General features: G+C 41.5%; 1 protein-coding gene across 4 annotated transcripts in view; it reads right to left on the bottom strand.

Annotated features, from left to right (window-relative positions):
• ZFAT (zinc finger and AT-hook domain containing) overlaps window positions 1–24,446 on the bottom strand; it is a 305,185-nt gene that overhangs the window by 107,387 nt on the left and 173,352 nt on the right. For 3 of the 4 annotated variants that reach the window (XM_033932774.1, XM_033932772.1, XM_033932773.1), the window contains 2 exons: window positions 18,290–18,553; window positions 15,654–15,830 (listed from right to left, as the gene is read on the bottom strand). In XM_033932774.1, coding sequence (XP_033788665.1) covers window positions 15,654–15,830; window positions 18,290–18,553 — 441 coding nt within the window. Of the gene's footprint in view, window positions 1–8,555; window positions 8,709–15,653; window positions 15,831–18,289; window positions 18,554–24,446 lie in introns of those variants that run through there. The other variant, XM_033932775.1, reaches the window with a different exon arrangement.

The following is a 24,446-nucleotide window of genomic DNA, read 5'->3' as shown; positions in this document are numbered from 1 at the left end:
TGTAATAAGAATGTAATTTCCTCTATATTAAAAGTTGTTCATTTATAAAGTAAGTAGCTTTGGATGGTTTCTGGGACTGAAGAATTTAAGTCTGAACTTTCAAAATATTTTCTTTTTGAGAAAATAATACACTAGATATCTAGGTGGCTGGTGGACTTGAGGATAACTTGGTCACATGCCTGCCTAGTGCAAAGGTGGCGGACCTCATGCGTCACCTAGATAAGATTTTAGACATTACTGAGAAAGAGTTTGCTATCTTGGTACTTGTGGGTACCAATGGCATAAGGAAATGTGGTAGGGAGATTCTGGAAGTCAAATTTAAGCTCTTAGGTAGGAAGTTAAAATCCAGAACCTCCAGGGTAGCATTTTCAGAAGTATTCCCTGTTACATGTGCAGGACCCAAAAGACAGGCAGAGCTCTGAAGTCTCAATGCATGGATGAGGTAATGTTGCAGGGAGGAGAGGTTTTAGATTTGTTAGGAACTGGATAACATACTGGTGAAGAGGGAACCTGTTCAACAAATATGGACTCCACCTTAACAAGGGTAGAACCAAGGGGAACATGTTCAACAAATATGGACTCTACCTTAACAACGCATTCCAGTTTTCCACCGCTCTCTGGGTGAAGAAAAACTTCCTTATGTCTGTACGGAATCTATCCCCTTTCAACTTTAGAGAGTGCCCTCTCGTTCTCCCTACCTTTATCTACTAAGTCTATTCCCTTCATTATCTTGAATGTTTCAATCAAGTCTCCTCTTTTCAAGGGAGAAGAGGCTCAGTTTCTCTAATCTCTCACTGTACGGCAACTCCTCCAGCTCCTTAACCATTTTAGCCGCTCTTCTTTCGACCATTTTAAGTAGTACCGTGACCTTCTTTAAGTATGGCGACCAGTGCTGGAGATAGTATTCCAGGTGGGGGCGTACCATGGCCAGGTACAGCAGCATGATAATCTTCTCCGATCAGTTCGTGATCACCCTTCTTAATCATTCCAAGCATTCTGCTTACCCTTTTTGCCACCGCCGCACATTGCGCAGACAGCTTCATTGACTTGTTGACCAGTACTCCCAAGTCTCTTTCCTGGGGGGGTCTCTCCGAGTACTGCACCGGACATCCTGTATTCATGTATAATATTCTTGTTACCGACATGCATCTCCTTAAACTTATCCATGTGCGCAAAAAATGTGTTCAGTTTGTCAGTGATGGTTTTGTCCTCCTTTAGCACTCCCTTTATTCCATGGTCATCCAATGGCCCCACCGCTTCCTTCGTGGGTTGTTTCCCCTTAATATATCGAAAGAACGGCTTGAAGTTTTTCGCCTCCTTGGCTATTTTTTCCTCATAGTCTCTTTTGGTCCCTCTCACCGCCTTATGGCACCTGCTTTGATGTTGCTTGTGCTTTTTCCAGTTTTCTTCTGTTTTTGACCTTTTCCATTCCTTAAATGAAGCCTTCTTGTCTCTGATTGCTCCTTTCACCACTACAGTGAGCCGTACCGGTTCTTTGTTCTTTTTCCTCTTGGATCCCTTGTTGATATGCGGTATATATAGATGTTGCGCTTTGGTGACCGTGTCCTTAAAAAAAGACCATGCTTGCTCCAGCATTTTTACAGTGCTTATCCTCTTCTTAATCTTCTTCCCCACCATGAGTCTCATATCCCTGCGTAATTTCCTTTTCGGAAATTCAGTGCTGTGGCTGTCATTCTGGATTGATGTTTCGCCCCCGTGTCTAGGTGGCAACTAAAATATAATGCAAAGAAGTGCAAAGTAATGCATTTGGGGATTAGAAATCGGAAGGAGCCTTATGTGCTGGGAGGTGAGAGGCTGATATGCACAGATAGGGAGAGGGACCTTAGGGTGATAGTGTCTGAAGATCTAAAGATGAAGAAACAGTGCAACAAGGCGGTGGCTATTGCCAGAAAGATGCTAGACTGTATAGAGAGAGGCATGACCAGTAGAAGAAAGAAGGTGTCGATGCCCCTGTACAGGTTGATGGTGAGGCCCCACTTGGAGTATTGAGTTCAATTTTGGAGACCGTATCTGACGAAGGACATAAAAAGACCTGAAGCAGTCCAGAGGAAGGTGACGAAAATGGTAGGAGGTTTGCACCAGAAGAAGTATGAAGAGAGACTGGAAGCTCTGAATATGTATACCCTAGAGCAGTGGTCTCAAACACGCGGCCCGGGGGCCACATGCGGCCCGCCAGGTACTATTTTGAGGCCCTTGGTATGTGTATCATAATCACAAAAGTAAAATAAAACAGTTTTTTGATTATATGTCTCTTTAACTATAAATTACAATATTATTATTAAGACTTAGCCAAAAGGAAAGATTTATAAACTATAAAGAGTTTTACCTCATGCAAAATTGTTATTTCTTTAATAAGACAGTAACTATTTTTTCTGAGGCCCTCCAAGTACCTACAAATCCAAAATGTGGCCCTGCAAAGGGTTGGAGTTTGAGACTACTGCCCTAGAGGAAAGGAAGGGCATGGGAGATATGATTCAGATGTTCAAATACTTGAAAGGTATTAATCTAGAACAAAATCTATTCCAGAGAAAGGAAAATGGTAAAACCAGGGCATAATTTGAGATTGAGGGATGGTAGATTCAAGAGTAAAGTTAGGAAATACTTCTTTACGGCGAGGGTGGTTGATGCGTGGAATGCACTCCCGAGGGAGGTGGTGGAGAAGAAAATGGTGACAGAGTTCGAACAGGCATGGGATGAACATAGAGGATCTCTAATTATAATGGATATGCATTGAAAGAACTAAAGCCAGTACTGGGCAGGCTTGCACGGCCTGTGTCCTAAATATGGACATTGATGTGAGGACGAGCTGGGGAGGGCTTTGATGGCTGGGATGGTTAAGATGGGCTGGAATGAGCTTTGGAGACTCCAGTAGATGGAACTTAAGTACACTACCAGGCAAGACTCTGGGTTTCTGGCCCAAAAATATCTAAGAAAAAAGACCATTTAAACTAAATAATTAGTTTATGGAGCACATATTGTTGGGCAGACTGGATGGACCATTCAGGACTCTAGCTGCCGTCATTTACTATGTTACTATGATAGGGTGATCAAATTGGTGAGGGTATAGCATTATATGCCAAGGAGGGCCTTGAATCAAATGGACTGAAAATTCTACAGGAGCAGAAACATACCTTGGAATCCCTATGGGTAGAAATTCCATGTGTAAAGGGGAAAAGGATAATGATAGGCATGTACTACCATCCGCCTGACCAGGATAAATGGACAGATGCTGACACTTTATCAGAAACTAATGAGAATAACAAATTGGGTAACACAATAATGGGTGATTTCAACTACCTCGATACTGACTGCAAAAAATGTAATGTCAGGCATACTAGGGAGCTAAAATTCATTGATGAAATTAAGGACTGCTCATGTGCAGAAAGACAATCTGAAGGGGGCAACAGAGCCCTCTGGTGAAAGAGGAGGGATTCAAAAACTAGAATGGGAAGATTACCCATCTGTCCAGAATGACACACCTCTTTCACTACAAAAATAGTCTTTATACATAGAAAAAAAACTTCATGGAATTACTTCAATACATATATTTTAATATTCAATATCTCTATTTTTTTTGGGAGGGTGGTTTACTTGACTATCATTTAGAATATTGTGTACAATTCTGGAGGCCGCACCTTCAAAAAGATATAAAAATGATGGAGTCGGTCCAGAATAAGGCTACTAAAATGGTGTGTGGTCTTCGTCATAAGGCATATGGAGGAAAGGCGGGAGAGGGGACATATGATAGAGATGTTTAAATACCTACGTGATGTAAATGCGCATGAGTCAAGTCTCTTTCATTTGAAAGGAAGCTCTAGAATGGGAGGGCATAGGATGAAGTTAAGGGGTGATAGGCTCAGGAGTAATCTAAGGAAATACTTTTTTACAGAAAGGGTGGTAGATTTGTGGAACAGTCTCCCGGCAGAGGTGGTGGAGACAAAGACTGTCAGAATTCAAGAAAGCCTGGGATATGCATGTGGGATCTCTTAGAGAGAGGAAGAGATAATGGTTACTGTGGATGGGCAGCATGGATGGGCCATTTGGCCTTCATTTGCCATTATGCTACTATGTTTTTATAACCATAAAGCTCTATGACATCACAATGTAGGTGTAAAGGGCCTTAGCCAATAGAGAGATAGTGGATTCTGCGGATGGGCAGACTGGATGGGCCATTTGGCATTTATGTGCCATCATGTTTCTGTTACTATGTTACTAAAGTTCTATGACATCAAAATGCAGGTGTAAAGAGCCTTAAGCCAATAGGGAGAGAAGGAGATAGTAGATGCTAAAGATGGGCAGACTGGATGGGCCATTTGGCCTTTATCTGCCATCATGTTTCTATGTATGTTTCTATGTACAGTGGTGCCTCGCATAACGAACGCCTCACACAACGAACGCTGCACACAACGAACTTCATGTCTTGATTCACACAACGAACTTCGTTTCACACAACGAACTTCACACAACGAACTTCGTTTCACACAACGAACTTCGTTTCACACAACGAAGTCGCCCGAGCTGCCGATGTATTGCATCCTTCCGCGCAGGCACTGCAGGCAGTCGTTAGTCACTGCGCTTAACTGCCCTCTCTCACTGTATACAGTCGTCCTTTTAAGATAAACTCAATATTTTTTATATATCATGGCTTCTAAAAAAAGCAGGAAGGTGATTTCTGTTGAAATGAAACGGGAAATAATTAGAAGGAGTGAATGTGGGGTAAAACAGTGTGACCTCGTCAAAGAGTTTGGCCTCAGCAAGACCACCATTTTCACCATTTTGACAAATTTATCTTTTTTTATGTCATCTTAGCATATTTTATGCTGCAGAATGAATTATTTTTTTTAACATGTATTGTTATGGGAAAACGCGTTTCACATAACGAACTTTTCGCATAACAAACTTGCTCCTGGAACCAATTAAGTTCGTTGTGTGAGGCACCACTGTATTTATTTTCATGACTGTTTTTGATGTTTTGGCAACTGCTTTGTGCCTTTTTTGAGAAAGAAACCAACCCTATATCCAAATGACAGAAGAAACATTGAGCATTTGTATACTGTGTATGGATGGATATTTAAATGCACTTCAACCAGATACTAAATGCTATTTAAGACTTCAGAGTAAGAAAGCCTTTCTGATCACATGAAAGCAAGAGAGCTCAACTTTCAAAATGCTTCTCTAGATAAAATTGTGAGCTAGCCAGATAATCCTCATAGTTGAAATTTACCCTCTTCGCTCCATGCTCACTGGTTACACTATCTATGGAGAAGTCATAACACACACAAAAATTACCCAAATAAAGAGCAAAGGATGGGAGGTGGTCAAGAGTTCCTGGGGTGGTTTTATTATGCCTACTTAACACTTACTGGATAAAAGTTAGCCAAGGAAATGACTGGATAAAAATTAGTCACTTACCTGTGAATGTTTTGTCCATGACCAGCAGAACACAAGTCCACACAGCATGGGTGATATCACTCACACAGCCTGCACAGGAAGCTGCTTCAATTTACAGTAGACTCTATGTTAACCAGAACTCTCAAGCAACCAGAAAAAAAAATCTAAGAAATACTGTAATACTTTAAATAATGAAAATAAAATCATTTTCTGGTAGAAATTTAAGCAAAAACTTGGCACGCTACACCTGAGAATGCCCACGTTTTGCCTACCACACGTCCAGTAGTTTGTCTAGAATAGTTTATGGTATGGCATAGTATGAGGTATAGTATTAGTTAGGCCTATTTTTAATAGTAACTCTCAAGCAATCAGAAACTACATTTATCTGACATCTATCAATCCCCATAGGAGCTGGTTAATTGAGAGTCTACTGTAGTAATAACTAAAAGTTTTGGAGTCTCGTAACTGCACTGCCACTGTCACCTGGGACCACCTTAGTCTAGTTATTTACCTCAGAGAAGAACACAGGTTCTTAGGAAGGTGGGTACGTGAGGACTTGTGTCCTGCTGTGCATGGAGAACACCTGATATACAATTAACTGTTTTCTCTTAGAACAAGCGGGACAGCAAGTGCTCACAGCAAGAGATTCCCTAGCTACAAGCTACCTTTAACAGGAAAAAAAAAAAGGATCAAATGAGGCACTGCAACTGGCCTTTTCATATTTTGTCTGTTTAGAACGCAGCCTGGAACAAAAAAGAAATAGACCCAGGGAGATGGAGTTGGAGGACAGACCGGAGAAAATTTGGGGGGAGGCTTTTTCTAACAGAAATGGCATAGAAATGTACGAACACATATCCACGTTGCTATCCTACAAATTTCCTCCATGGATGCTAATAATCTCAACTGGGCTACTGATGCCATTGTAGATCTGACATGACTCTTAAGAATCAAATCTGCTTTGGCTTTGATTTAATCTATATATATATATATAAAATCGGAGGTATGTATGTGTGTATGTATGTGTGTGTGTATGTGCCGCGATCACGCAAAAACGGCTTGACCGATTTGAACGAAACTTGGTATGCAGATCCCTCACTACCTGGGATGATATGTTCTGGGGGTCTCGCGGCCCACCTGCACACGTGGGCGGAGCTACAAACAGAAAATCAGATTTCACCCATTCATGTCAATGGAAAAAATGTAAAAAGCTGCCAACGCAAAAACGGCTAGCCCGATTTGAACGAAACTTGGTATGCAGATCCCTCACTACCTGGGGTGATATGTTCTGGGGGTCTCGCGGCCCACCCGCACACGTGGGCGGAGCTACAAACAGAAAATCTGATTTCACCCATTCATGTCAATGGCAAAAATGTAAAAAGCTGCCAACGCAAAAACGGCTTGCCCGATTTGAACGAAACTTGGTATGCAGATCCCTCACTACCTGGGGTGATATGTTCTGGGGGTCTCGCTGCCCACCTGCACACGTGGGCAGAGCTACAAACTGAAAATCAGATTTCATCCATTCATGTCAATGGCAAAAATGTAAAAAGCTGCCAACGCAAAAACGTCTTGCCCGATTTGAACGAAACTTGGTATGCAGATCCCTCACTACCTGGGGTGATATGTTCTGGGGGTCTCGCGGCCCACCTGCACACGTGGGCGGAGCTACAAACAGAAAATCTGATTTCACCCATTCATGTCAATGGAAAAATTGTAAAAAGCTGCCAACGCAAAAACAGCTTGCTCGATTTGAACGAAACTTCCTTTTCAGTTTAAGAGCTTGCAAATTCCAGTGAGACTTGCATTCTCTATCACAATCAACAAATCACAGGGACAGACTATTACATACTGTGGAGTGGATTTAAGATCCCCCTGTTTTTCCCATGGTCAACTCTATGTTGCTTGCTCAAGGGTGGGTTCACCCAAGAATTTATATGTTCTTGCTCCTGGAGGTGAAACTAAAATTGTTGTTTATAATCAAGTTTTGTGTTAGTTGTATTGTATTCATTTTGTCAAATATTTCACATTATAATTTGAATATTGTACTTTTTATAAAGCTGTAAAAAAATAATTTCATTCTCCACTATAAAGTATCTTTATTTGAATCCATTTACAGTGTTATTGCTATAATTAAATACCCGTGCAACGCCGGGGCATCAGCTAGTATACTGTATATACTGCTTAGTACAAGACCTTAAAGCAGTTTACAATAATAACAATTTCAATAATCAAAAAGAAAAATTACAATACTTAAAAAAACACCATCAAAATACAATTAAATAATCTGAAAAACTGGCATGGCCACAATATAGGCAATGGCATAGCTCTGTTCTTATTAAGATACAGATAAAAGTTTTTCTATTTATCTGCCAGCCAATTGGATAGAATGTTTGTTGATGGCAACCTCCATTCTACTAGGATCCAAAGATATAAGGGTGGGCTTTCTAAAACCTTTAATCCACTCTAATAAGGTGACTAAGGTTCTCTTGCAATCTACATGTGTGATCCATTGCAGATGTGAGGCCTGAGCAGGATGAAAGACTAATTAAAATTGAAATCTGACACTATTTTGGGAAGGGATTTAGGATAAACATGCAGAACCACCCTATTGTAGAACTTTGTATATAGTAGATTACTTAATGGAAACTGGGGCTCATTTATTCTGCATGTTGAAGTTACTATCACCAAAATCAAGACCTTCTAAAGGTGTGATACTTCAGTTCACAAATATTTAGTGGCTCAAAAAAGCTTTCATCAGCTGGGTTAAGAAAAAGTTGAAATTCCACCATACTGAAGAAGGCTTGATGGACATCTGTGAACATACTTTACAATGAGAGTGATCATAATCAGACCCCAGACATCAGTTATAGTATCTGCAAAAGATATGGGTCTCGCAACACTTCCTAAAGCTGCTGGATGCTTTGCTCTGGGACATGTCATCTGGAAAAAATAGCCACAGAGAAATCAAAATTTGATTTTTGAAAAGATCCAAGCTTAAAAAAAATAACAGAAAACCTAACTAGGGCACTACTGGGAATCAGAATTACATGAAAGCAAATAGATTAAGCAGAAAAACTTATAAAAGTTACAAATTAGAGTGAAAATACAAGTCTTGAAGCAACCTCCGGTGATACACAACTTACCGATTCCATAGGAAGATGAAGACTGAGATGGCCCCGCATGACAGTGGCAGGTAGGAAATGACGTGCATATGCGGTAAGGTGGCTCACACACTTCTACTTCTTACTAAGCTGGAAGAGCTTCCTGTGCGGGCTCTGTCAGTTATATCACCTCATGCTGTAAGGACTTGCTATCCTACTTGTCCTTGGAGAAACAGCTTTCCTCTAAGTTTGTCCAGGTATATTCCCACTGTGAAAATATGGATAAATACCCAGAAAATTATAACAAAAGTTGTCCAGTTTCTTTTCTACTCAGTAGCATATTGAATATTGATCTCTATTTGAAGATTGTCTGCCGTCTATACCAAGAAAAGAAAACTGCAATGCTCAGCTGTATTTCAAAAGCTGGAATCAGACATCAGAACAAATCTCTGAAGAAATCTTACACATTTTCACCTACAACGTTTGAACTGCAAATAAAATGATTTTTAGAACCAAGTTCAAATTCAATCTATATTTAATGTTTTCATTTATATTTGGCAAGTGAGCTGACAATATAGAAAATAACAGCAGATAAAGACCATATGGCCCAAATCTGCCCATTCATGCTATGTCCAAAAATACAACACAATCTAATCACCATCTTTGGGTAATAATTAAAGATGCAATAGAGAATGAAATTAACCCTAAAATTTCAGAATTTTAAATTTTTTTTTGGCTCATCTCCCAAGCTAGATCCTTCTCTGTTCACTCTTCATCTCCATATCCTCAACCTATATCAAAAAACACTCCTGCCTTCATCATACTCAGTTCAGATTTCATCCACAACACAGCACAGAATTGCTTCTACTAATGTTATCTACCAAAGTCAAGGAAACACTAAGCAAAGGACATCAAGCCACCCTTGAATTCGACATTTCCGCAGCATTTGACTCAGTCAATCACCAACTACTGCTAAACATACTCAATGAAATAGGCATAGTTGGCACAGTATACAACTGGTTCAAGGACTTCCTACAGAATACGAACTAACCTTATCCTGAAAGGCAAGGAATTCTCACAAAGCTGGCAGACATTCTGTGGGGTTCCCCAAGGATCTCCCCTCTCTCCCATACTCTATAACCTATTCATGAGCTCCCTAGGCAATATTACTTTCAAAAACAATGAGAGCCTATTATCATACACAGAAAACATACTCCTCCTTATCCCTATAGACAAGATACAAACATGGGTCAAAAAGCTCAAGCTGAACACAGAAAAAACAAAAAGTACTGTGGTTTCATAGTTCCCAACACACAGTCCCCACAGCCTTCACCCTGCCCACAGGAATCACACTAGAAATCAAAAAAACCTCCAAAATACTCGGCGTCATATTGGACTCAATCCTCTCCTATGAACCTCAGATCTCCAACATACGAAGAAAAACCTTCTACAACATGAGACAACTCCGTCTGATCAGACCATTCTTCCACAGTTATCACTTCGCAATATTGACACAAATGTTAGTACTGTCTCAACTGGACTATTGTAACTCCCTTTATGCAGGTATAAATGCTACCCTCATCTCCAAACTGCAACTGATTCAAAACATGGCAATACGCCTACTCTTCAAACTGAAAAAATTTGACGCCATATCTCCCTATTTCGACAGACTTCACTGGCTGCCAATCACTGCATTTATTAAATTCAAAATATCATGCATAACGTATCACATCCTATATGCAAGCTCAGCTGAACCTCTCATAAACCTCTTCACCAATTCTTTGACCAATACAGCCAGAAACATCAAGAAACTTCTTCTGATCCTCCCATCTCCTAAAGGAATAAAATACAAGTGCACATTTAACACACATCACCTACATCGGCGCAAAGACCTGGAACAGCCTCCTGACAAACATCAAAACAGAACCCTGTTATCCCAAATTTCAAAAGAAACTAAAGACTCTCCTCTTCGATGCAATATATTCCATTGACAATCAGTAGCTGTTCTAACTCACAGATTTCTTCCCTTTCAAAGTAAATTGTACTTCAAATATCTCCTCAATACTTCCCTGTGCTTCCCTCTTCCCCTGTTATATCACTCCTTTCACCCATTTCTTCTATCTTTTGCCAATCACTTGAATTGTATGTCGCCTTGAACTTTTTTAGCCTAGAGCGACTCACAATCGTAGATCAGATTAGATTAGATATCCTCTTCCTTCCCAAGTTCAACCCCTCCTCAATTTCCTTTGCTTCTCTTCTAGTTAACTTGAATCCCGGTCACCTTTCACTTCCATTCTGGTAAAGTAGAAGCCTGCATTGTCGGGAGAAGGGATATGATAGCAGCCATTCGGAGTGCCGTGCAGGACCAAGCAGGCACGCAAAAAGCACATGCCTGCCTCGTGCACCACTGTGCCACTGCCGGAAGAGAGCAGGGGAACCGAGGCAGGAGCATGGAAAGCGTGCTGGAACGCCAGGCTTGGAGTGGGTTGGCTGGCTTGGCACTGGCTGGGGGCTGGGAGCTGGCTGGCTGGCTGCCACTACACGTGCCCTCTGTAACAATCTTCCTATCCATGATTACTCAAACAGCAGTCACACACTCTCAGTCACAGAGTCAGCAATAGTATATGGTGCAATTTTATAATGATTTTTATCAGAGGTCCTTGGGAATATCAGATTGCCTTATAAACAACATAGTTTGAAAGGGTTACTTCCTCATATTACCCCGTGGTACCTCCTCCTCCTCTTGTTCTTTTACTTTTTCTATTTTACTTTTTCCTATTCATTATTCTTTCAGCTTTCAGCTTTGCTATATATCCCATTCCAGGCATCAGCCACCCTCTCCATGACATAACATTACTCCTAAGTCTACCACCCCACAACCTCTATTCATGCCCTCTAATTTTCCCATTTTCACTTCTTTGGGAAATATTTGGTCCTATAGTAATGCCTTTCAAGCATTTAAATGTCTGTATTATACCTCCCTTGTCCCTCCTCATGAGTATACATATTTAGGTCTTCCAGTCTATTCTTGTATATCTTTTGGTGCATACCCCCTATGTCTGTCGCCTTTCTCTGGATCGCTTCAAGTCTTCTTATATGCTTCACCAGATACAGCCTCTAAAACTGAACACAATGGCTTCACCAACTTGAAGTACTGTGTTCTCCTAATCCCAATGTACCCACATATAGGTGTACAGGGGAATAAACACCTTCCTTCTTCTGCTGGTCATTCCTCTTTCTATTCAGCCTAGTATCTTTCTGGCTACAGTCAGTGACTTATCACACTGTTTTGTTGCCCTGCAAGTGGGGTGTTGTTGGCCAGGCCATTTGTTTTGAGGTGAATAACAGCATCAGGGTTCAAATTCTTTGTTTCTTCCCTAATTATAGTCAGTATTTGCCTGGTGTTCCTTGTAGCCGAGGATCCTGGAAGGCATTTTACTATTTTGGGCACTTTGTCCTAGGTTCCAAGGTACTGACTTTGAACTATTGTGAATGTTTTGATTGTTAACTGCTTAGTCATAGGCGGTCTAGAAATTTTAGAAATAAATAAATAACCCCCGATGATGGTTTGAATTATTTTTATTTGTGCTTCAATAAACTCGAAAACCTGGGGGATGCTTTTCTTCATAAGTTACTTTCACTGGTTCTAGTTCCACCTCAGTTCTTTTTTCTTGAGCATCACAATGCTCTAATGGAGAGAGAAGAATCACCAGTTAAGGAAAATTGAAAAGCATACAACAAAAAATGTCAGAGAGCTTGAGAGAGAGAAATTCCAACATTTGGGGAAGTTTTTCTTTATGTTCAAACAACGGAGTGGAAAACCGAAACAAAACTGAGGGCACTAAGGAGTCCTTTGCATGTGGGAAAAGGAATCAAGTTTCAAGTTTATTTTTGACTTATTGAATCGCTTAATTTAATTTGCTAAGCGATTTACAGATAAAAAATAGATACATCAGATTAATTATAAAAGGATACGTAAATTTGACACATTATCATACAAAATAATAAATAAAATCATACAAACTAACAGATGCATGGGGAAAGAAAGGGTAGAACTACAATCGTATATATAAAAGAAAACATAAATGGTAAAAACAACAGGTAGGGGAGATAACGGGGAAATAAAAAGATAAAAAAGGAAAAATTTGATAATAATCCTTAATTAAGCTTATAAATTAAACGCATCTTTAAAAAGGAAACTCTTTAAGCTGCTTTTAAACTGTTTCAGATCATTTTCTACTCTAAGATACTGGGGCAAACTGTTCCATAATTGTGGGGCTATTACAGAAAAAATGTCAGGGCGACGAGTTCCGATGACTTTTAGTGATGGAACTGTTAAGAGTTTTTGATTGGTGGATCTTAAAGAGCGTGATGTACTATGTGGAATAAGTAATCTATTAATAAATTGGGGTTCATTTGTAGTCAATGTTTTAAAAAGTAAGATTTTAAAAGTAATGCGATGGGCAATAGGAAGCCAATGTGACGCAATCAAGAGCGGTGTAACATGGTCAAATTTGCTCAGACCATAACACTAGCTTTGTGCTCTGGGGCAGGTGTTTCATTTGGGCACAGTGCTTGTCAAAAGAACAAGATATGAAACTGCAATGATAGGGATCTACTGATAGGATGGCATAGAAACATAGAAACATAGAAAGATGACGGCAGATAAGGGCCATAGCCCATCAAGTCTGCCCACACTATTTACCCACCCTCTTAAATCTACTGACCCCCTAAAGAATAATTGTAATTATACTGTCACTCTACTGACCCGCTCATTCAGTCCTAGTGACCCTATCCCTTGGCATGACCTCGTAGGGATCCCACATAGGTATTCCATTTGTTCTTGAAGTCTGAGATGCTGCGTGCCTCGACCACCTGCACTGGAAGCTCGTTCCAATGCTCAATCACTCTCTCCGTGAAGAAGTATTTCCTGGTGTCTCCACGGAACTTCCCTCCCCTGAGCTTGAGCGGATGTCCTCTTGTGGTCGAGGGTCCCTTGAGAAGAAAGATATCATCTTCCACCTCTACCCATCCCGTGATGTACTTAAATGTCTCAATCATGTCTCCCCTCTCCCTACGCTCCTCGAGAGTGTAGAGCTGCAATTTGCTCAGTCTTTCTTCGTACGGGAGACCCTTTAGCCCCGAGACCATTCTGGTGGCCATCCGCTGAACCGATTCAACTCTGAGCACATCCTTACAAGATATGCAGAAACCCACACAACAGTGCTTTTAGTAGAATGTATTACCAGGAATACTGAGACTATGTCATAGTATAACACAGTTCAAGAAGTTTCTGAAACCACTTTTTTTTTGGTTAAGTGTTTTGTTGAGGACTATTATCGATTCTTATTATTCAGTTAAGGAAACAGGAACCGGACAGGAGGATGAAAAGATATGTATTGGCATTTGTTTACAGTTATTAAATTTTTAAAATAAACACCAACCTCTGCTATCCACACTTCAGCTATGTATCATTAACTAGCAAACTAGTTAATGATACATAGTCTAGTTAGTGATACATAGGGCTCCTTTTACTAAGCTGCGCTAGTGGTTTTAGCGCGCTAAGCACGCGCTACATTGCCCCGCGCGCCTCCATAGAGCTTGCGTTAGTATTTTTTGTGTAGCGCGGGGGTTAGCGCAATGCTAAAAACACTAGCGCGGCTTAGTAAAAGGAGCCCATAGTCTTCAGGTATGTATCATGAATTAGCAAAACTCTATTTGCTTCAGAATGCAGCCCACTAAAAACCAGCTGACTTGACTAATACAATCATTCACCTCAGACAACTATGGAAAGCCCATGAACAGTGTTAGTTATTTATCAGACTGTATATTATTATTCACAATGGATTCGAACCCAATATGAGGGCGAATCAAAAATTAAAGGCAACTGTTAAATTGCGCAATAACCAGAACAGAGCTAGCGAAATGCAACATATATACCTGTACATTGCCTGTTGGATAGTTTGTCCACAGTGCAGCACTCGGCCTTTAGTCGTGTGGCAGCCACAAGGTCAGAAACATGAATGCTCCTTTGCAAGACTGAACCATTGAAGAATAATAATTTCAATAACTGCCTCATCCACAACACCTCAACCAGACACAGGAAAACTCACACCCCTTTCTCATACCCCCCAATTAAGGAGGTCAAACGGAAAAAACTATATGTTGGCCTCCTGGCCACTCAAGCAGCCAAACTAGACAACCAAATCGCCAATCTACTGACGGCATCCCTCGCCTACAAGACTTTTAGAAAAGAAATAAAGACCATACTCTTCAAGAAAACTCTGAAAAAAGAAATAATACCGCAAGTCTCAAACTCCACCTCTCACTAAAGCCAACTACCCCAAACAAATAACCATACTCATTTCTTACTCTCTTTGAAAATGACCAAATTTCTTTTTTTTTTTTTTTTTTGGTAAGTTCTAGTTGTAATACATCCTTGATAATTCTTTTGTAATCCGCCTTGAACTGCAAGGAAATGGCGGAATAGAAATCCCTAATATAATGTAATAATGTGCACTACCACACTTTCTTTGGGCAGAGGGAGTGAAACCTGTTGAAATTTACTGTCGGATATTGACTCAGTATGGACATAGCACCATGAATCAATGAAAGGTTTATGAGTGGGTAAAAAGTTTTAAAGTAGGAAAAACATTGCGCACATTGACAGGGCGGATGCCTTGATTAGAGAAGACCAACGGATAACGATGTCTTAACTGGCTGCAAATTTGGATATCAGCCATGGATCTGCATTTGCCATAATGCATGATGACTTGGGATACAGGAAAGTCTATGCATAATGGGTTCCCAAATAGCTTACTGATCTGCACAAGCAACAGTATATGGAGGTTGCAACACAGTTCCTGAGATGGTATGAAGAAGATCTGAGTATTCTGGAAAGAACTGTCACCGGCGACGAAACATAGGTGCATGACTGCAATCTGGAGTGTAAAAGACAAAGCATGATGAAGCAAAGGAAGCTGTGCTCACCTGGCTTTGGAGGCAGCCGAGAAACTTCTTCTCTGCAGGAACGCAGAAGCTAGTTGATGTTCAATTGTTCACAGTTACTTCTATTAAAGCCGTTAAATGTATTTTGCCTTTACTTTTTGATTTACCCTCATAATTCATACATTATTTTACCTGGAATAGCTTCATGCGCTGTTAAGACCACACTAATAATTGGTTTCTTGGGTCCTGCAAACTGCTCCAGCTCCTTTGACAGGACTTTCTCTGGTTTCGGTATCCGTAACTTCTTTGGTGCCCTCTCTTTTTCATCTTCCTTATCTCTCCCATTAAGTTCTATTTCAGAATCATTGCCTACAGCAAAATCAGGAAAAAAAATGTAACATATTCAAAGATGAAAACAATCAGTCTAAGTATTGTGCCAGTAGTTAGCGGCATCTGTGAACAGGTGCTTCAAATTAAGAATACGGATGGCACATTAAGAAACAATCATAAGTTTTCAAAACCAAATTCAAGCCTGGCAGTATAGTTTATTCTTTAGGTTCAAACAATTTTTATTGATGCAAACACAGCAAAAAATAGCCAGCAGCAGTAATACTATGGTTTAGGACAACCCTTATCTCTCGTTCCCCCGACCTTGAAAAAGAGTTCCGAAACGCGTCGGGAAGGGGAACCGATAAGGACTTAAGATAAGTGATGCACTTTAAAATCCACATTTAATTATAAATAAGCTATATTTAAGCTATAAATTATTGATAAGTTATTGATATAGAAAGAAAAAGAAAAAAATTATAAATTTAATACTTTCCAAGCGTGGGGAATAATGAAGAATCCCAAACACCGCTGACTCGTTTTGAGGAAGTGGAATCAGAATTCCCTTTGGACTGTATATTATGTTCTGAGCGGAACTGTTTGTTCAGGCTGATTTATGTTCTAACATGTGAGTTCTAAATTGTCTGGTGGTCATACCTACACAGTGTAGATTGCATGGACATCTGATCACAAACTGTTTGGTCAGTTTAGCAGGTGTTAAAATGTTTGAGCATATGTTTTTTGCCTGTATGTGGGACCTCAATCTCTTTCACCTGTAGTGTGATAGTTTAAACAGAACACGATCCACATTTAATATGGCCTGAAGGGAGTAGCCAACTAGAACTTTTGATAGGCAGAGCTGATGGACATAAAAATTATTTTAAATTATTTCCTCTCGAGAATGCAAATTTCAGTTGGACATCTTGACATGCAGGTAAAGTTTGAATTATGTCCCATCTTTTCCTAATAATGTCAGCTACATTTGAACTGTGTTTTGAGTATTTTAAAATGCACATGGCAATTTTGTCAGTCAAAATTCTTGATTGTCTCTAAGATTAAGGGCTCCTTTTAGTAAGCTGTGATAGCGGTTTTAGCACGCGCTGAATTGCCCCACACACTAGACGCTAATGCCAGCATTGAGCTGGCGTTAGTTCTAGCCGCGTAACGCGGGTTTAGCATGCGGGGCGATTCAGCACACGCTAAAAACGCTATCGCAGCTTAGTAAAAGGAGCCCTAAGTGTTCTCTGTTATTGTACTTGGCTTTGGTGTAAGCCTGACATAGAATCTTAGGAGGATTTCCTCTGGTCTTCAATTTGTCTGTTCATTGGCGTGTTTGAATCTTAAAATCTGCCAAATTTGAACAGTTTCTTCTTAGATGGAACATCTATGAAAAAGGGAGACATTTCTTGAGATGAAAAGGATGACAGCTCGAATAATCTAAGAAGGTGTTCTTCGATGCTGACTTTTCAAAATTCTTGGTGACAAAGCCATTGCTGTCATGGATAATTAATATATCCAAATACTGTATGTGTGTGTGTGGAAAATTGTCAATGAATTGAATGTGTGGATCACATGTATTTAGCCATTGAATGAAGTTGCTGTGTGGAACCAGTCCAAAGAACAAATACACCGTCAATGTATCTCAAGCTGGTATGAATCTTTTCTGAAAATGGTGAAGCATAAATCCAGTTGTTTTCAAATTGTATCAGTTTAGAAATTTTTGACACACAGTTTTCTAAACAAAAGGTACGGGGGACAAATTTTAAAAAAATTTAAACTTAAAAAATTCCATAGGGGTGAAAAAGATTATACTAACAATAAATATCCATGGATGCATAAAGATGACACTACACCAACTCCCTCAAATCAGTAAGATAATCATCCAACAACTTCCACTAAGTAGTGGGAGTTCTCAAGATTTTTTTAGAGAAAAGAAAGAACTTTCTCACAAGAGCAAACAGAAGAGGTTGAAATCCACAAAGAAGTCATCCATGATGAGATCACACAGACTCAAGAATCAGTGATTTTTCATCTCTCTAGTCGGACACTGGCTGACAATGAACAAAGATTACTTTCCTATGGTTTATCTTTTGTCCCGACAGTATTTTGTGATAATTTTCAATTCAACATCGATTTGGAAACATTTTTAAGATGACTCGAACTCCTGGCTCTACCCCTCACTTCCCCTTAAGAGGGGCTATGAAAATTAAAGATGGCTCTGACATTAGGAGGGATGTGGTCGTGTCCTATAGACTTCCATACAGGAGGATTACAAAGGTAACTACATGAAATATAAGTGACTGTTTTGTGTTAATGTATTTTATGTTATGATGCTTTTATTATTTTATTAACAGCTTTCTGCTGAAAATATAGAACAGTATGTTAAATAGAAATATTTGCAAAGCATAATTTTTAAAACACAACCATGATCAGCTACTGTTTCCTCTACCACATCACCTCCAGCTCGTAGAAATGTCAGCTGCAGTCAATTATCAACTTACCTTCTTCTTCTATTTCCCCATCATCATTCATACCAATCAAACATATATGCTTTTTCAGCTGTCGATTATTTGAGAATTTGCGACTGCACTTTCTGCATTCCAGGATGTCAGGTATAACTTCAGCCACTGCATCTTTTTCTTCTAAGGCTTGTGGTATTTCCTCCTGTGTGTTGCTGCTACTGTTTTCTGCAGGCTCTTCATCCACTTGGAATTTTTTGGTTGAACCTTTTGGTCTACCTCGTTTTCTCTTCACTACTGACACATCTAAAAAAAAACAACCCAACAACCAAAAAACAGCATATTATATAAAGTATTACAGGGACCATCAGAAAGATCATGAAAAGCTCTTGCACTGTGAATCCCCTCTCATTTAAAATTTCACTTTAGAAAATTTTCAAACTCTGCATTCTCTGAACTTTTTGAAATACATTCTCAAAGCTTTGCTCAATGCTACATGACAGTATAATGATTTTGTACACTACAATACTACAGCTCTCAACAGGACAAACTCCCAGTCAACAGAGGGGCATTCTTTTAAATACCTAAACAATTGATCCGTTCTCCCTCTCCCTCCCCCCTTCCTATTCCACCTGAACTTACAGCACTGTTATAAATATAATCTGTTATCTTCATCTTATCGTAACTTTACGTTGCTATTTATCCCCAACAGGTCCTGTCGGACATTACCTACTAAAATGTACATATTACATTTTTGCTCAGCGAATTGTATTTCTATACTATTGCCTCCTGAGGTCTCTGATCTCTGTATTTCCTCTGAATATCTACTTATTGTATTTCGCTGAATGTCCAGCACGCTTGATTGTAAACCGCCTAGAAGTCAAAAGATTGTGGCGGTATAGAAGAATAAAGTTATTATTATTATTATTAAAGAATCTAGCAGCAAAAGCCAAGACCACCTGAAAAGGCACATGCATATTTATGAAACAATGAACTGTAAAACAGGCTGGAATCTTGTCTAAAATGATAGTTACTATATAAATTTAATTATATAATAAACATAAAATTGGGATCTTATCTGATAATGTTTTTCTTTTAGTCACAGCACATGAATCCAGACGAGTGGGTTAAGTCCACCTACCAGTAGGCAGAGATAGAGTGCACAAAGTTGAGCTCTGGCATATATGTGATGGTATGCTTATTGGCAATTCAGCATTCCTCATAGCAAAGCAGTAGGATCCACCAAAGAGGCCTAGAGGCACATAACTTCCTCCTCACATCTGTTGGTTCCACATCGAGTCCGTCCACAGGGCTAAATCTTATGGAGTAAAGGCAAAAGAGAAAGAAAGAAAGCAACCCAAGGACGGGGCTCTGGAATCATCTGCTATGACTAAAGGAACAAACATTATCAGGTAAGATAAATAATGTTACTTTCCTTGTCATCAGCAGCAGATGAATCCAGACAAGTGGGATGTAACAAAGCAGTCCATATAAGGGTGGGACACAGAGCAGTACGCAGCCAGAAAATCCACCAAGAAAAAATGAAGGATTGGCCAAATGAGATGAGCTGCATTCCAAGACCAGCCAAAGACCAAAAAGAGGGCACCTGCAATGCCAGGGAGACCGAAGGGCAACAGAAATAGTCGCACAGACTACCAACAACATGCTATGGTTGATAGCTCTCCACTGGTCAGTCCAGTGGTTGCTCGACATCTAGCAAGAGATTCATGTCAAGCAGGCAGTCAATGAAGCACCACGTCTGGAAATAGGAGAGCACGTCAGCTAGATACGCAGAGTGGGGAGGAGCAACAAGCCGGTATCCAGACCAGCTAGAGATGTGATAAGTTGGCATCCAGATGCGCGAAGCAGGCATCCTGAGTGACATTCTAGAGCCAAAGATGGAGACGTGCCAAACAGGAAAACACACATCCCGAACGGCATTCTACAGCCAAAGATGGAGATGCATCAAGCAGATAGTCACTGCAGTACTAGGAAGCAGAGCCACACTCTAAAGGCAGAGAAGGGCTCAAGCGAGACCGGCAAGCAAATTGCTCTCCAGATCCACAGATGGAGAAGAATTTACTCAGTCAGAACAGGTAGCAGTGGGGCAGTGGCAAAAAGGACCAGGAGTCGAGAGCTGTGCATACCCCGTGCCATGGACAACAGCTCAAATAGAGCTATGCTCTAACCTAGAGGAGCCCTCAGACTCCAATGGGGTGATAAGTGCACGATAAAGGAGCAGTACCTCCAGAGATGGAGAAATGACCAGGTAACATAGTAACATAGTAGATGACGGCAGATAAAGACCCGAATGGTCCATCCAGTCTGCCCAACCTGATTCAATTTAAAGTTTTTACATTTTTTCTTCTTAGCTATTTCTGGGCAAGAATCCAAAGTTCTACCCGGTACTGTGCTTGGGTTCCTACTGCCGAAATCTCTGTTAAAACCTATTCCAGCCCATCTACACCCTCCCAGCCATTGAAGCTCTCCCCAGCCCATCCTCCACCAAACGGCCATATACAGACACAGACCGTGCAAGTCTGCCCAGTACTAGGAAAGCACCAACTCAAAGAGTCGAATGCCTGCGCTACTTGTAGCCGTCTGAGTGACAAAGCGAGTGGCCTCCTCCAGCTCATCAGAGACGAAGTTTCCCTTCATAGGTAGCGTCCATAACTGTGGCCCACCCAGAAAGGAGGAGATGCGCCCAGAGACGCACCCAGCAGGCATGCCAAGCAATCATCTACATCCCAGGGAGAAGATGTGAGAAGAGAGCAACTAATGTGGCCACCCACATCTGATGGAGATGTGTTATGCCGAAGTCCAAAGCTGCATCCAGTAGGCATCCAAAGCAGTGTTCTAGAGCCAAGGATGTAGATGAATTAAATAGGCAACAGAAGTGATGTCTGACATCTGAAGATGGAGCCGCCCCAAGTAAGCCTCCAAAGTGACTGCACCAAACAGGCATCTAAAGCAGTGTTCTACATCCGAAGATGGAACCGCACCAAGTAGGTATCCAAGGCAGCGTGGCACATCCAAATAAGGGGGTGCGCAAAGTAGGCATCTAAAGTGACAATCTAAAGCAGCAATCTATACCTGAAGATGGACCTATGCCAAGCAGGCAAGAGGAGCCATGAATGTAGTAACATAACATAACATAACATAGTGCTTATTAACCACATAACCAGAAGTTCAATGCAGTTTACAAAAAGTTATAAAAGTAAGCATGTTACATGAAATAAACATGTTACATCAAAGGGTACATCAAAGAGTAGTTCAGTACCAATCAGAAAAAGAAGACTCAATCCACATCCAAAGATGAAACTGTGCTAAAAAGGTAAATGTAGCCATCCTGCACATACAGAGAGGGAGCTGCACCAAACCTGTAAGCCTAGCCGCGCTCTACATTCAAAGATGGAGCTGCGCCAAACAGGGAAGTGGAGCCACCCTGGATCCCAAAGAAAGTGCTGCACCAAGGAGGCAAACGGAGCTATGCTCTGCCGCTAAGGAGGAAACTGCAGCAATCAGGCCAGTAGAGCCATGCTCTACAGCCAAAGATGGAACCATGCCAAACAGGCAAGTGGATCCGCACTTTACATCCAATTAAGGAACTATGCCTGAGAGTGAAATGGAGCCCTGCGCTACAACCAAAGATGGAGCAGTGCCACAGGCAAGAGGGGCCAACCCCTACATCCAAAGATGAAGATGCCCTAGGAGGCAAGCGGAGCTGGGCTTAACAACTAGAGACTGAGCAGAGCCAAAAAGACAGCTTTACCTTCAGAGATGAGGCCGTGGCCAGACCAGGAGTAGACAGCCACATGGCAGATGAAGCTGCATTCAGGACCCAGAGACAGAGCCTTAGTACAGGTACTGCCGGAGTTGCACGTCACATTCCAACAACGGAGTCCTGGACCCAAGGCAACCAGAACAATGCTAGTGACACTCTACATCCAACGGACAAGCCTGGCCGAAGAAGACCTTTACTACAGTCGGAAATGGAGTTTAAGAGATAGAGAAGGCTCAAGAAAGGGTCCACGACCAGAATAAAGTTTGAAAACTGTCAGCATAGCTATTGCTAACAATCAGCATTTTCAGTTGGCATAACTAATGTCAGCAAAGGTCTATGGAAAATTATATCAATCTGATTCTGGAATGTTGATGCAGAATTCTGTGCTCCTGCACAGAATTCACATACATTAAGCATCCAGCCAGACTGGCTGCTTGAATGGGACAAAGAAGCCAGAGACTAATCCCATCTACCATGCCTGCAAGTATCACACCTTCCTTATCAATTAAATTAACCATTGTTTCAAACAGTTTACAAATTCTAAACAGAAAGATACTGGAAAATACAATAGTTTCTATATTCAGAATAAGATTCCAAACTATAAAAGCCTCCTCTCTGCAACACACAGGGGTCTATCTCTTTCTCTGTCTATCTCTCTGTCTATCCTTCTCTTTATCTATGGAACCCGAAACTTAGACGTTTAAAATACTAAAAGGACTAGATAAATTCCAGCAAGATGCATCATTATTCACGTTGTCAAATGTGACTCGGATGAGAGGTCATGTACTGAAGTTGAGAGGCGACAGGCCCAGGACAAATGTCAGGAAGTTCTGTTTCGCACAGCGAGTGGTGGACGCTTGGAACGCTCTCCCGGAGGACGTTGTGACGGAGACCTCCATTGTAGGATTCAAGGGCAAGTTGGACGCATACCTCCTTGCAAATCACATTGAGGGATACAGGTAAACAAGGTCTCATTATGAAGCACCTAGTTGGGCCTCCGCGTGTGCGGATCACCAGACTGGATGGACCAAGGGTCTGATTCGGTGAAGGCATTTCTTATGTACTTATGTACTAGAGAATGACACGGTGAAAAAATTGGTCCCCGTCACCGCCCCGTCCCCGTCTCACCATCCTCTGCACCGCCCCGTCACCGCCATTCCCTTCACCGCCCCGTCACCGCCACTGCCACCCCATTCACCGCCCCGTCACCGCCACTGCAACCCCATTCACCGCCCCGTCACCGCTGCATACATAAAAGCCTCAAACGGGTACGATTTTATATACTTTTCTTTATTTACGTATAAAGGAAACATTCTTTAAAACTTTAAAACTTAGTTAAATATTAGTTAATAACTATACAAAAACAAACACGACATGTACTTTTAATGCTTACAATGTTAGCCTACATGGTAAGTAGACGCGGCCGCTGTACCTAATCGTGGCAAAGATCTCCCTGCCGTGATTAGCATAGTGACCGCGGCTACGGCTGCAAGTCTCCCCTCCCCCCAGCGATCACGACAGGAGGACACCCAACCCCTCCTGTATGCTTCTCCTCTGATCCTCTTTCCCTCAACCAAGCATCTCTCTCTCTCCCTCCATGAGTCCAACTTTTCACTCTCTGCGCTCTCCCCCTTCCCCAGTGTAACATTTCTCCTTCCCTCCTTTCTGTCCTCCCCATCCATCTTGCCCTCTCCATGAGTCCAACACTTTCTGCCTCCTGCACACTTTCTCTCTCTGTCCTTGCCTCTTCCCTCAGTGGTATCCCTCCTTCGCACCCCACAACCCAACATGCTCTCTCCCCATGCACCATCTCACCTTCCCCTCCAGTGTGTAGCACCTTTCCTTTCCCTCCTTTTCTGCCAGGTTCAGCAGTACCTCTTCTCCCTTCCTTTTACTTCCCCCTTGTCCAGCAGTACCCCTTCTCCCTTCCCTGTTCCCATTGTCCAGCAGTACCCCTTCCCTCCTGTCCAACAGTATCCTTTCTCCCTTCCTTCTTCCCCTCCTCCCCTTGTCCAGCAGTACCTGGTGTACACTGGGCAGGAAGAGAAGCTCCGGCATCAGCATCAGCTGACTAGCAACTTCCTGCAGCTGCATCTTTTGCTGGGACTCCTGTCTTCGTGTATCCGGCAGATATGCGAAGGCAGGTGTCCCATACGATGGGGGGTTGCTAGTCAGCTGACGCCGGAGATTCTCTTCTTTCCCAGTGTGCAAGATTGCGCCAGCGTCAGCTGATTTGCAACTGCCTGCTGCCGTCGCGTATGCCGGGACTTCTGCCTTCGCGTATCCGGCAGATACACGAAGGCAGGAGTCCCAGCATACGCGACGGCAGCAGGCAGTTGCTCAGATTTCGGGATCAGGTTGCCCAGTTGCAGTTGCCCAGATTGCGAGTTCGGGTACTAGACTGTGTATTCCTGT

Source organism: Geotrypetes seraphini, chromosome 2 (genome assembly GCF_902459505.1).
Source record: "Geotrypetes seraphini chromosome 2, aGeoSer1.1, whole genome shotgun sequence".
NCBI classification, from domain to species: domain Eukaryota; kingdom Metazoa; phylum Chordata; class Amphibia; order Gymnophiona; family Dermophiidae; genus Geotrypetes; species Geotrypetes seraphini.
Note: the sequence above shows the minus strand (reverse complement) of the source record. Positions and strands in the feature narration are given on the sequence as shown.